The sequence below is a fragment of the Mastigoproctus giganteus genome, chromosome 3, assembly GCF_048544385.1.
Source record: "Mastigoproctus giganteus isolate SK-2022 chromosome 3, ASM4854438v1, whole genome shotgun sequence".
In the NCBI taxonomy this organism is placed as follows: Eukaryota; Metazoa; Arthropoda; class Arachnida; order Uropygi; family Thelyphonidae; genus Mastigoproctus; species Mastigoproctus giganteus.
Genome location: NC_143577.1, coordinates 130148197 through 130161114, shown reverse-complemented (window position 1 = coordinate 130161114; position 12918 = coordinate 130148197). Strand labels below are relative to the sequence as shown.

The 12918-nt window shown below is 37.6% G+C and overlaps 1 protein-coding gene across 2 annotated transcripts in view; it reads left to right on the top strand.

Annotated features, from left to right (window-relative positions):
• Positions 1-12918, top strand: part of LOC150088269 (phosphoserine aminotransferase) — a 327264-nt gene that overhangs the window by 7452 nt on the left and 306894 nt on the right. For both annotated transcript variants that reach the window (XR_016546786.1, XM_090370665.1), the window contains exon 2: positions 720-780. Coding sequence is in view for 1 of the 2 variants with exons in the window: in XM_090370665.1 (XP_090226791.1) it covers positions 720-780 (61 nt within the window). In the remaining variant the exon portion in view is untranslated. The remainder of the gene's footprint in view (positions 1-719; positions 781-12918) is intronic.

The following is a 12918-nucleotide window of genomic DNA, read 5'->3' as shown; positions in this document are numbered from 1 at the left end:
AATGTTTGCCACTAATTACTGTCTTGTGTCATTTCTGCTTATTGTGCCTCTGCTACTACTTTCCCGTGATGTTTCCGGTTATGGGTTCCTATGCGATTCACATTCCTTTAGATGTTACCTACCTCCTAAATGTTTGTACCAATATTTTTGAGACTCCCTGTATATGGAGAACTTGAAATTTAACAAAAAAAGTGTGAATTGGCCAATTTTTAAAAAAAACTTTGGATTGCTCTTTCTAAAACACCCAAATAGAAAATTTAATGAAAATCTGCCATTTGGGGCCTAGTTTTGGAGAAAATAGTCATTATTATTAATCACTGTTGATGAAGTAAATCTGCTAACTATAATTGAATGAATTGATTATAACATTGATTATGCCCATCACTAAATGTACATACTTGATTATTAAAAATAAAATAGTTTATTAATGATATTTTCATAAACATTTCTGTTTTGACACCTGAAACTGTTAAAAGTAGTGCTGCATGCAGCATCCACTAGGAGATTCATAAATTTTTTCAATGCTTGATGGGTTTAATATCCATTTTTATATTAATGCAGAGAGAACTTTTGGTGAAGGGAAGGATACCTTATATTCAGGATCACTCTAAATGATAATGGCTAAAAAAACTTCCCAAGCAACTGACTTCAGTAATATTTATATTATGCAATCAGGCCAAATATTACTTAATTATAGCTGTTTCTTGTACACTTTACAGGTTATTGAACGGGCCCATGCTGACTTCGTTAATTATAAAGATCAAGGAATCAGTGTTGTGGGTAAGTGGACTATTCCACCCTAACTCCTTATACTATATTGAGAATTAAAAACAGTGGAGAGCCGTGTAATTAGACAATTAAATCTTCCACTGTTGTCAGTGGAAGCTGTAATTGTATTCTGTAACTAACAAGTTACACAAAAATTTAAATATTAATTTTGCACTGCATAAAGTTAATATTTTCAAAATTAATAGTTTTGAATTCCTCTTGGTGGTTTGCATTTCAAAATATTAGGAAAAGCAAATCTAAATAGTTTCACAACCAGATAAGACTTGAGTAAACTGGTGTTTACTCACGAATAGTATTTCTGACAAGCAGGAAATTTGAATGAAGTAGACCATTCTACAAACTCTATAAATAATACTTCAACTAGAACTCTGGTGTCCTGTATTGATTGCAGAGTCTGGAGTCCAGTACAGGACACCTTGCAATGCAGCTTAATACTTTAAGTTATTAAAATGCTCTTAATAACTACTACTACTAAAAAAAAAGCAGTGAATTTTTAGAAAATGCAGTGCAAGAAAAAACATGTTAAAAGGTAGGACAGCAGTTGATACTAACAGGACTGATGCTGCAAGATGAATTACCCAAACAAACCTTTCAAAAACTTAAAAGCCTAAACAAAAAAGACCATCTGTCCTTCCCCCCCCAAACTTTGTGGGAAATATTGCTCACACAGATGGGCCATGTGGCATATGATTTAACCTACTTGAAAACAAACATCTGCTATGCATCAGCAAGCAGCAGTCAAATAGATAACAGGCAAATAGAACTCCACTGTTAAATCAGAAATATTGAAATTACTTGTAGAAATCATTGTACTAATTACTGTATCTTGTTCTTTAGAATAAAAAAAAAAAAAAAAATGGTATTTTTATTAATTTAATATTTTTTGTTTTCAGCAATAGCATATATATAAATAAAAAAATGGGCCCACAGTTTGGGTTCCTCGAACACATGCTTATTGTGCCTATTGGATAATTGGGCACTAGCCCCCAAACCGTGAATGGTCATGGTCCAGTGGTAGAGTACTTATTTGCATGTGAGCATATTCATGTTCAAATCTACATGTTACCACAAGACAGTGAACCTCATCTCCCCATTATTAATTGTGTGCAGTTCTGTTGTTTCTGTAATTGTCAAGAGTTGAATATTTCTCTAATCACATGGATGATTTACTAGATCTCTCCCCCAAACATGAGAGGTTATTGGCACTACTTATTCACTACTCTCAACCACTACTCATTCTAGTAGTGGTTGAGAAAATAACAGATAATTATTAATGCCAAATCAGATTTCAGATTATAAAATTTTTCAAGAAACACATAAGAAGAAAATAAAATACAACAAGCAGTGCTAATCTACATGTAATGATTAAGCTGTTTATTGAAAATGTTTTGAGAAGTTTACTGATGCCCTGAATGAAGACTGATTTAATTTCATTTTAATCATCTTTGCTTTATATAAAGGGTGATTTAATTATATAAAGGATGATATAATCATAAGTTATATTATAATATTTCCTAATAATTTATTATTCCAATTTTTTTTATTTTTTTTTAATTCAGGTTCTCACCCTGTGAATACATTGCTGAAAACTTTATAAACAAAATTGCAAATTCTATTGGTTTCTCTCAGATCTTTAGCTCCTTATGACTACATCTGCTGCCTTGGGAAGGGCACTAAAATTTCCTGTAGAAACTTCTACTTAGTTATGGAAAAAAAAACAAAAGGTTTAGGCCTTTTTTTTTGTTTCAAAGTTAAAAAAAGGGAGTGGGGGAATATTTGTCAAGCAATTTAAAGTTGTCATTTTTGGACAACTTTAAATTGCTTGTTCATGCTATGAAAGCATGAGCTCATTCTTGTACTTTAGGCCTCGATAATGCTTTACCTTAGTATTCTAGAAATATTTGGATTTTTTTTTGGTTTTTTTTTTTTTTTTAGCGAACTACCTGATGTTCTTGTTTGGCTAGTTTTTTTTTTTTAGAAAACCTGCCATCTCATGTTATTTGCTAACCACACTTCACCAAATAAAAAGATAAAATGACTACCTCATACAAAAAGAAGCATTTAGACATTGACACCTAGTTAACACATGGTTTTTATTATGTCATTTACTCAAATTTGTGAATAGACAGTTACTTCCTTTTATTTACATGTTTTGTCCAGTGAAGCAAAAAAATCTCCACTATTAATTTCACTAATGCTACAGATTTTTTGCAAAATCTGCGTACAGTGCTATATATGATACTACTGAATGCTATAGCAAGTTTATTTTCCACTAAGTGCTGTTTGAGCCCGTGCCTACCAAATACGGAGGATGCAGAAAAATTCAGGGAATGACCACTGCATATCCCCAGAGCAATATGGCCTTAGTTGCTAATGATCCTAAAACCCAAATAACAAACAAACACTAAGTGCTCACTGGACATAGTAGCTTTTGCCATTCCCAACACTGTTGAAAAGGATGTCATTTGCTGTTGTTTACACTGAAATTTATAATTCAATTGCAGTAGAGAAATGTGGTAACTGATTCTCCCCTCAGGGATAAATGTTTACTTTTTTTTTTTTTTTTTTTGCAAGTCTCCCATGTGCAATTATGTACTTTTATTGCATCTCCAAATGAGGGAGACTGGGGAGAAACTGACCTCCCCAGTCTCTGTTGTTTATAAAATTTAATGGTCTAAATTTGAGGGAATATACTGCAGAAAGAGAACACAGTAGCTCAGTCATCTATACTTCGGAAATGAGTGGACCGAATTTGTCAATGCAATCAGTCCTCGTATAACACGTGTTTACACTACACTAATTCAATCATACACGATTTATAAATAGGGGAACAATATCGTATATAACATGAACTGAATTCCCTTATGCATGATTCGCCTTTGTGTTTACAAGAAATGGCAGTTGAATGCGGAATCACCCCCAACTGAACACAACACGATAGGAATGATGAGAAGATTCTGAAAATGTATTTGTTTTTTATATCAGTGAAGGGGAAACACATTTCACCATAATAGTGTAAAAACCCACACAATTCCAGCTATCAGTATTATCGCAAATGCAATTAGATCGAGTTTACTACCAGTTTAGAACAGATTCCACTAGCAGAAATGCAGCTGGAAATTGTTTTTATTGTTTTATGGTAGTAAACCCCAGAAATGTGCTTTAGTAAAAAGTGAGGTGTTCATAGTGTGTTGTTATTCAGTTGCTACACACGCGCAGCTTTATTTATTATTATTATTAATAGCTACATGATGCAAGGAAGCCTGAGGCTTGTGCTGCACCAGCCAAAAAATAAAATTCAAGTTACCCTGAGAGAGAGAGAGAGAGAGAGAGAGAGAGAGAGAGAGAGAGAGAGAGAGAGAGAGTGTGTGTCGAAGGGAGTCACCAAGAAAAAGAATGATGATATCCAGCTCAGGACCCTGGGTGTGCCAAGCATATACTCACCAGATGTGAGCCCCTGGGGGTAATGTGTATCAAGTGTGTCTCCTCATTTTGTAATTGTGCTTTCTTTCCTAAAAATGGGTTAAATACTTAAAAGGTGTGAAAAGGAAGTGTCCTGGTGAAGACACTACAGATTCAGAGAGAAAAAGAAAAGCAATATCGATAAACAGAGGCGGACTGGGTCAAAAATTCTTACCCGGGAAAATTTATAGTGGCCTCATACTAGCATTTATGGTCAAAATCACACCGGCCTCTGGCCCACCAGGTAAGGCTTATGGGCCAGTCCGCGTCTGTTGATTGAGAAAAAATATGAAATTGTGAAACGCTTTGAGTGAAATGAAAGACCATGTGATATTGCACATGCTACAGGCCTAAATGAGGCAACGCCAAGAATTACAAAGAATGTAGAGAAAATAAAAACAACTTTCATAGCAGGTACAACTCAAAGTGTAATTAAAATCCATTAGATTAAGACACAAAGAATTGGAAGAGATGGAATGGCTGTCATCTGTTTGGATAGAAAATCAAATAAAAAGAAAGTTTGCTTACGATAGAAGCAAAAGCAGTAGGATTATTTTATTATGTAATAGCCTTAATAAAATACCTAAGTATTTTATTACGATTAATAAAATACTTAGGTTTGTTCAATCTTGGGTGGCCAGCACCTAACCCCATTTTTCCCATAGGGCCTGTTTATATTGCACGAGGGTTTCTAGGAACACAACTATCGTGCTATACGAGGACTGACTGTATATCTATGAAGCATATTCGTTATTTACATGAAATTTTTGTATGTAAAACTGTAAAGAATCTAAGTTAGATTCTTTAGTTTTAAACTTAGATTCTATATAACATATAATAATCTGTAAAATGCACTGGAAAGATAATTTATTCTAGTTTTTACAATATGTAATTCTAAGATTGCCAAGAGTCAATATTAACTTTTAGCATTAGTAGAGGCATACGATGCAAGAAAGAAAGCTTATGCAGCATCAGCCAAAAAAAACCCCCCTCCCATTTCACCCCTCAATTTGTTCCAAATGCCTGTCCAGCTCAGCCTTAAATTTATTTAGGCTATTAACTTCCACAACAAAAGGTGGAAGTCTGTTCCACCAATCAACTATCTGCTGGCTAAAGGCAAATTTCCACACATCTATTCTACAACTGTCTTTCCTCAATTTGAATCTGTGTTCCCTCGGGTTCTTAATCTGAGCAAGAGGAAGAATCCCATCAGCATTCAGCTTGCTCAACCCATTCAAGGCCTTATACACCTCAATCAGATCACCCCACCTACTCTCCAGGAGCTGCAATTTGCAGAACTTAAGCCTTTCTTTGTAAGAGCACCCTTTGTTCCCATCATAAATCTTGTTGTCCTTCTTTGTACTCGTTATTTGTTTATATCATTACTGATGTAAAGTATAGTGCAATTTTGAAATTCCATGAACATGTCCTCCAATTGTGTTTCAGTTACAGAATTAATTGTATTTGCTGATCCTGATATGAAGATTGTGTAGAAAGAAGTTTTGAGGAGAAATTACACTTTTAGCATACCCCCATAGAAAAATCTCCAGTGGAAACCAAAGTCCAATCTGCATATCACAGTTGCCAAAAGTGTGGAGTCAACGTGTGATAGAAACTTTTTCAATGATTAAGAATTTTTTCCAAAACTGCATTTTGCTAAAACAGCAATGACAGGGATGAACTACTACAAGACCTTAATCAGTCTTAGGACAAACTTCAGGTGATAGGTTTGATCAGTGGAGAAATTGTTCTTGACGAATTTTTAGGAGTTGATAATGATGTCATAGTAGCTGAATATCCGAGTGACTCCAACATTTTGGAGAATATTCAAAGAACTAGTGACAATATTGATGATGAGTTGGATGAAAATGAGGGCAATATTAAACCTTCCAAATGTGAAATGTTGGCAGCATTTGAAACTCTGCATCGAGGCCTTCAGCATGAAAAAAATGTACTAGAAAATATATTTGTGTGTAAACAAATGAGAACATTTTTATGAACAATATACAGTAAAATCGAGTGTACAACAAAAAATAGCCAAATTTACGAAATAGTTCTTAAGTGTACTAATATATTGTGCACATCATGCAGGTAGTCAGTTCTTAATATGTATGTATTAAAAAATTAATTGTTTTAAAATGTTAGACAATTGATTTGCACCCACTTATTTCTGATTTATTTCCTATCTTTTACTATATTTCTGGATTTTGAATTGCAGTATTTTTTTATTGTTGAAATGGTCACATTTCTTTATAACGAAATTTCTGTTTAATGAATCATTTCAAGAAACCAATAAATTCTGTTATATAGAGGTCTGACTGTAGTAAAAAAAAACTGCCATCAGAAGTTAACAACAAAAGGCTATGCCCCCAATATGAAGGGAACAGGAAAGCCATCAGATTCTAGACAACACTGACAGCGACTAAGATGTTCTCAAGAGGCCATCTTGAGAACATCTTAGTCACTGTCAACTACTCCTTGAGAACATCTTAGAAGTGAATGTGTGAAGGAGCTTATGAAAGTGAACTTGTTTGTTATGAGCTTGCAATGATCTTAAGGAAAGAACTGTCTTTCCAACCACAGAAGCCACATTACATTCAGCACTTGTTTCCTGGTGACTATGACAGAAGGATGGAATTTTCAGAAAATTGTTCAGGTGGAACAAAATGACTAGAGCTGTTGGTTACACTGTTTGGAGTGATGAGGCCTGTGTTTCATGTTAGCAGTTTTTTTAACTAATACAACTGCATTTATTAATTAGTCCAAACTAGAGTTTGAACAGGCTAAGAGTAGAAAACCCTTTCTTCTTGCCCTAATGGTACCTGAGCATTCTGGTCTCTTCCCAAAGCTATTGGCCGCAACTTTTGCCCATCTCTGCTCCCACCTCTGTCCAAACCAGATGGTTCTGTTGTCACTTCAGCCAAGGATAAAGCTGATCTGCTAGCATCCCATTTTTCTTCCAACTCATGTATTAATGATCTTGGTAAAACACCTCCCACCATTCCCAACACGCTCCATTCAATGCCTCCTGTGGTCATCAATCAAAAGGATGTCAGAAGGATTTTGACGAATCTTGATGCTAAGAAAGCTCCAGGTCCCGATGGTATTTCTCCACTTGTTCTCAAAACCTGTGCTCCTGAACTTACTCCTATTCTTTGCCGCCCTTTTTCACTTTCTTATTCCAAAGGCGTTTTTCCTTCTACTTGGAAATTTGCTCATATCCAGCCAGTTCCTAAAAAGGGTGACAAATCCCTGCCATCCAATTATCGTCCAATTGCAATTACTTTACTCTTTCTAAAGTAATGGAGAAATCAATTAACCGCCAACTCTTAAACTACCTAGAAACCTTCCATCTGATCAACGATCACCAGTATGGATTCTGTCAGTGTCGATCCACTGGAGATATTCTGGCTTATGTTACCCATTTATGGACTAATTCAATGGAAAGGTTCGGTGAAACACAAGTAGTTGCTCTTGACATCTCAAAGGCTTTTGATCGTGTTTGGCATAAAGGTCTTCTAAACAAGCTTCCATCTTATGGTTTGCCAACTGTTTTTAGTAATTGGTTATCCAGTTTTCTCTCTGATCGCTCACTGAGGGTGATGGTAGATGGTTAGAAGACAGACAGCCATCTGTCTGTCTTCTAGCTTCTCCACTAATGCCGGTGTCCCCCAAGGTTCAGTTCTCTCCCCCACTCTTTTCCTGTTGTATATTAATGACCTTCTTCCATTGACTGGAAATCCTATCCATAGTTTTGCCGATGATAGCACATTGCATTCCACTTTCCATTTTGAGAAACCTTGTCCTGCTCAATCAGTTTCAATTTCTCGAAAATCTGCTACCAATTCCTTAAATGCCGATCTTCAGGTAATTCTCCAGTGGGGCAAAGACAACTTAGTTGATTTCAACCCTTCTAAAGCTTGGTCTTGTCTTATATCTTGCAAAAAAGGGTACAAAAGGTGATATAGTTGTATACGCTAGCACTAATGATATTAAGAGTAGGAGACCGGCAGAATTACTTAACAAGTACAGGTCACTGTTGAAAAAAAGCAGTGAATTAGGGCTGAATTTGAAAGTGTCTGCAATTCTGCCCAGACACGACAGGAGGGAGTATATGATGAGAGCCCTGTCAATCGATTCGGCCCTGGAAAGATTGTGCAAGGCTTCTACAGGGATGGGATACACCTAAATAGAAAGGGTGCAAGAATGTTTGCTGATGCTATCAAGGCAGTGTTAGGTGTGTCGGAAAACTGCTAGATTGGAGGGATACAAGGACTAATAGATTAACAGTAGCCACTGGCAGAGGTGAAAGTGATTCTTGCACTGCTTCTATTGGAATGAGCAGCAGCTTGGAAAATGAGATGCAGGATATTTCAGAGACTGCTGGGAGTCATTGCGGTACAAGTAAACACATGGATTGTGTTAGGGTAGCTAAGAAAAAGAACAGGTGCATGTATACTTGCGTGTACACCAATGCTAGGAGTTTGGTAAATAAATTTGATGAATTTGAAGTATTGCTCAAAGCATCAAAGGCGGATATTGTTGGGACATCAGAGACGTGGTGTCACACAGATATAAGTAATGCAGAACTGGAATTTGGGGAGTACAACGTCTACAGAAAGGATAGACAGGATAGGAAGGGAGGAGGGGTTATGCTATTAGTTAAGAAACACATAAAATCCAAGGAAGCGAAGCCAGTCGACATCGCTGGACAGTGCAGTGTCGAGTCAGTTTGGTGTGACATAAGCATTGGGAGATCAAAGTTGAGAGTAGGAGTGTGCTATAGGCCTAATGACTCTGATGAGTATAATAAGAAACTGTACAGGGTAAACAGTGGGCCAGTAAATCAGAGAGTCTTATAATGGGGGATTTTAATTTCCCAGATATTGACTGGAATTTGTGGGTTGGTCACTCACACTAGCAAGGCTTTTGTGGATTTATTGGATGATTGTTTTCTAAATCAGCATGTTCGCGAGGCAACAAGAGGGAGCAATACTCTTGATTTGATTATCAGTAGTGATTCTTCATGCATTAAGAATCTGCAGATACAGGAACCACTAGGTGGCAGTGATCACAGTGTGCTGAAGTGGGATTTACTCAAGGAGGCAACTATCATCGGGGTAAAGGGAAGGGTTATTGCTTTCGTAGAGGTGACTACCATGGTCTGAGACAGTATTTAAATTCTATACAGTGGGACCAACTGACGATGTTACCAACAGCAAACTCAAAATGGGAAGCATTCAAAGAACTTATCTTGGAAGCTACTAGGCATTACATACCAACTAAGAAATATTGTTCAAGGTTCAGGCCTAAATGGGTGTCAGATGAATTAATGAGACATATTGCAGAGAAGAAAAATGCACGGGATACATATAAATTAACATGTGACACAGAAGCCTATGATAGATATAAGTTGATCTGTAACCAAGTTACAAAGGAGGTTAGGCAGGCGAAGGCAGATTACGAGAAATCCTTGGCAAGGGATGCAAAGAAAAACAGCAAAGAGTTCTTTACTTATGTAAACTCTAGAAGGAAGGGGATGAATCAGATTGGTCCATTTGATATCGATGGGTCAACTGTTGATGATCCTGCTCAGGTAGCTAACAAACTAAATAAATATTTTGCATCTACATTCACACATGACGAGTTATTCAGGAAGGGGGAATGCCATAGATGAAGTAAACACTGGCAGTGAGCTAGATGATCTTATAATAATTGAGAGTAAAGTGGAGGAGAAATTGTTGAATATAAATACAAGAAAGGTTCCTGGGATTGATGGAATCTATCCAGTTATATTAAAGCAGGCAGCAAAGGAAGTAAGCAATCCGTTAGCCATAATTATGAAAGCTTCCTTGGACACAGGGGAGGTACCCACAGACTAGAGATGTGCAAATGTAACCCCAATTCACAAAGGAGGATCAAAGGCTGACACAAGTAATTATAGACCTGTGAGTTTAACTTCTGTTCCAGGAAAATTAATGGAAGCACTGGTTAAAGAAGCACTGCAGGATCATCTTCACAAGAATTCAGTTATAGCTCAGACACAGCATGGTTTTGTTAAAGGAAGTCTTGCTTGACCAATTTGATTGGATACTATGATATAGTTACAAAAGAATTGGATGCAGGGAATAACTTTGATATATCTGGATCTTAGAAAGGCTTTTGATACTGTTGCACATGGAAGACTGCTGCAAAAATTGGAGCAGTGTGGCATTGGTGGAAAATTGTTCCTGTGGATAAAGGGATGGTTGAGTGGCTGAAGACAGAGAGTGGTAATTAATGGACACTGCTCATCGTGGACTAATGTTATTAGTGGAGTACCTCAGGGTTCACTGTTGGGTCCATTGTTGTTTTCTGTATTTATAAATAATATTGATGATGGTATATCAAGCTTAATGTCCAAGTTTGCAGACGATACAAAGGTTGGCAGGGTTGTTAAGGACGCTACGCTGCTGCAACAGGATCTGGAAAGGTTGAGTAGATGGGCTGAGAGGTGGCAAATGAAGTTTAACATTGACAAATGTAAAGTACTACATATAGGAAACAGTAACCCCAGAGCAACGTATCAACTCTGTGGCACTACAGTGACAGTGGTAGAGAATGAAAAGGATCTGGGGGTAATTGTGCAGGCAGATATGAAGTTCTCTGAGCAGTGCAGACAGGCTGCAAGAGTAGCTCATGGTGTCTTATCAATGATATACAGGAATTTTTCTAGCAGGGATAGGGAGGTGATTATTCCCTTATATAAGGCAATGGTTAGGCCGCACCTTGAGTACTGTATACAGGTCTGGCGGCCTCATTTCAAGAAGGATGTAGAGCTGCTGGAACGAGTACAGAGAAGGGCAACAAGGTTAGTGAATGGAATGAAACGTTGCTCTTACGAAGAAAGGCTTAAGTTTTGCAAATTACAGTGTCTGGAGACTAGGCACTGGTGAGGTGATCAGATAGAGGTGTATAAAGCCTTGAATGGTTTGAGCATGCTCAATGCTGATGGGATACTGCCTCTTGCTAAGAATAATCACCTGAGATGGCATAAATTCAAATTGAGGAAGGACAGATGTAGGATAGATGTGCGGAAATTTGCCTTTAGCCAGCGGGTAGTTGGTTGGTGGAACAGACTTCCATCCCTTGTTGTGGAAGTTGATAGCCTAAATAAATTTAAGGCTCAGCTGGACAGGTATTTCGAACGAACGGAGGGGGTGAAGTGGAAAGATTTTTTTTTTTGGCTGATGCTGCATAAGCTTGCTTTCTTGCATCATATGCCTCTACTAATGCTAATGCTAAAAAGGATTCTTCTGCTCCTATGCTTATCTTTAGTGACACTCCAATTTCTAGGTAAAATGATATATCTCTTTTGGGGATTACCCTGTCTTCTAATCTCTCTTGGCACAAGCACATTACAAATATTGCTTCCTCTACCTCTGCATCTAAAAAACTTGGGTTTCTCTTTTCTCTCAGCGTTACTTTTCTTCCAAACAGCTGCTCACTCTGTATAAATCGCAAATCCACCCTGCCATGGAATATTGTTCCCACATCTAGGGTGGTGCCCCCAAAACCTCTCTCAGGCTTCTTGATTCCATTTAGAAGAGGCAAGTTAGGTTAATTAATGATTCACCACTAACAGAGTCTCCATTCGCTGTCTCATAGACGTACTGTTTCTGCTGCATGCCTCTTCTACAGATAGTTCCATGGGCACTGTTCTTCTGAATTGGCTTCTATAATTCCCTTTGAAAACAGTCCGAATACGTGCCGCCACCAGCCAACATCCATTTACTGTCCAACTTCAAACTCGCAGAACCAACTTTTTGTCTTCCTCGTTTATTCATTCAACTGCTGTTTTCTGGAACAACCTTCCTTCGTACGCATTTCCTGAAAATTACAGTCTACAGAAGTTCAAGTCCAATGTCAACAAGTATCTTCTTTCGTCTTCTCAACCTCCAACCCAAGCAGGATACTAAGTGCTATAGGTTCTAATACCTCTTGTGTTTGGGGTTTACATTAAAAAAACGGCCATTAATGGGCAACAGAAGATTTATGTTGAAAAGGCTCAGGGTAATCTAAAAGTAACAGTCTGATTTTGTATCACATCATCCACAGTTGTTGGACCTGTTGTTGTGTAACAGTGGTCTCAAACTCAAATTGCATGCGGGCCAAATGCACGATCTGAAAGCAGCTGACAGGCCGGAATTTTTCAGCTGTAAATCCAGATAACCAACTAGTGACTGACTCAAGGAAAATATATATCCGAAGTACCAACTCAATAGAAAAAATCGGAAACACCAGAATACTGAAGCGCCACCAACTGTCGGCTGGCGAACTAAATTTATTGATTGTACCGACGTGGGAAGCTCTCCCTCCTTACCCCAGTCACGTGGCCTGGCATACAAACATACAGTAACAAAGACAAAGCCCCAACCTATTCATTCTACCTCTTTTTCCTTCAATAGCAGTCACGCACATAAGCTCAATCCATATCTCTGTTTCTAAAACTATAAGCGCCGTATTTACAACAAATACATAATTGAAATGTGTTCGCGGGATGTGTAAAATTGCTTTGGGGGGCAGGTGCGGCCGGCGGGCCGCCAGTTTTAGATTACTGGGGTAAGACACAATGAATGCCAAAGGTACCTCAATGTTGCAAAGATCCGGCATGGCCAGTTTCACAGT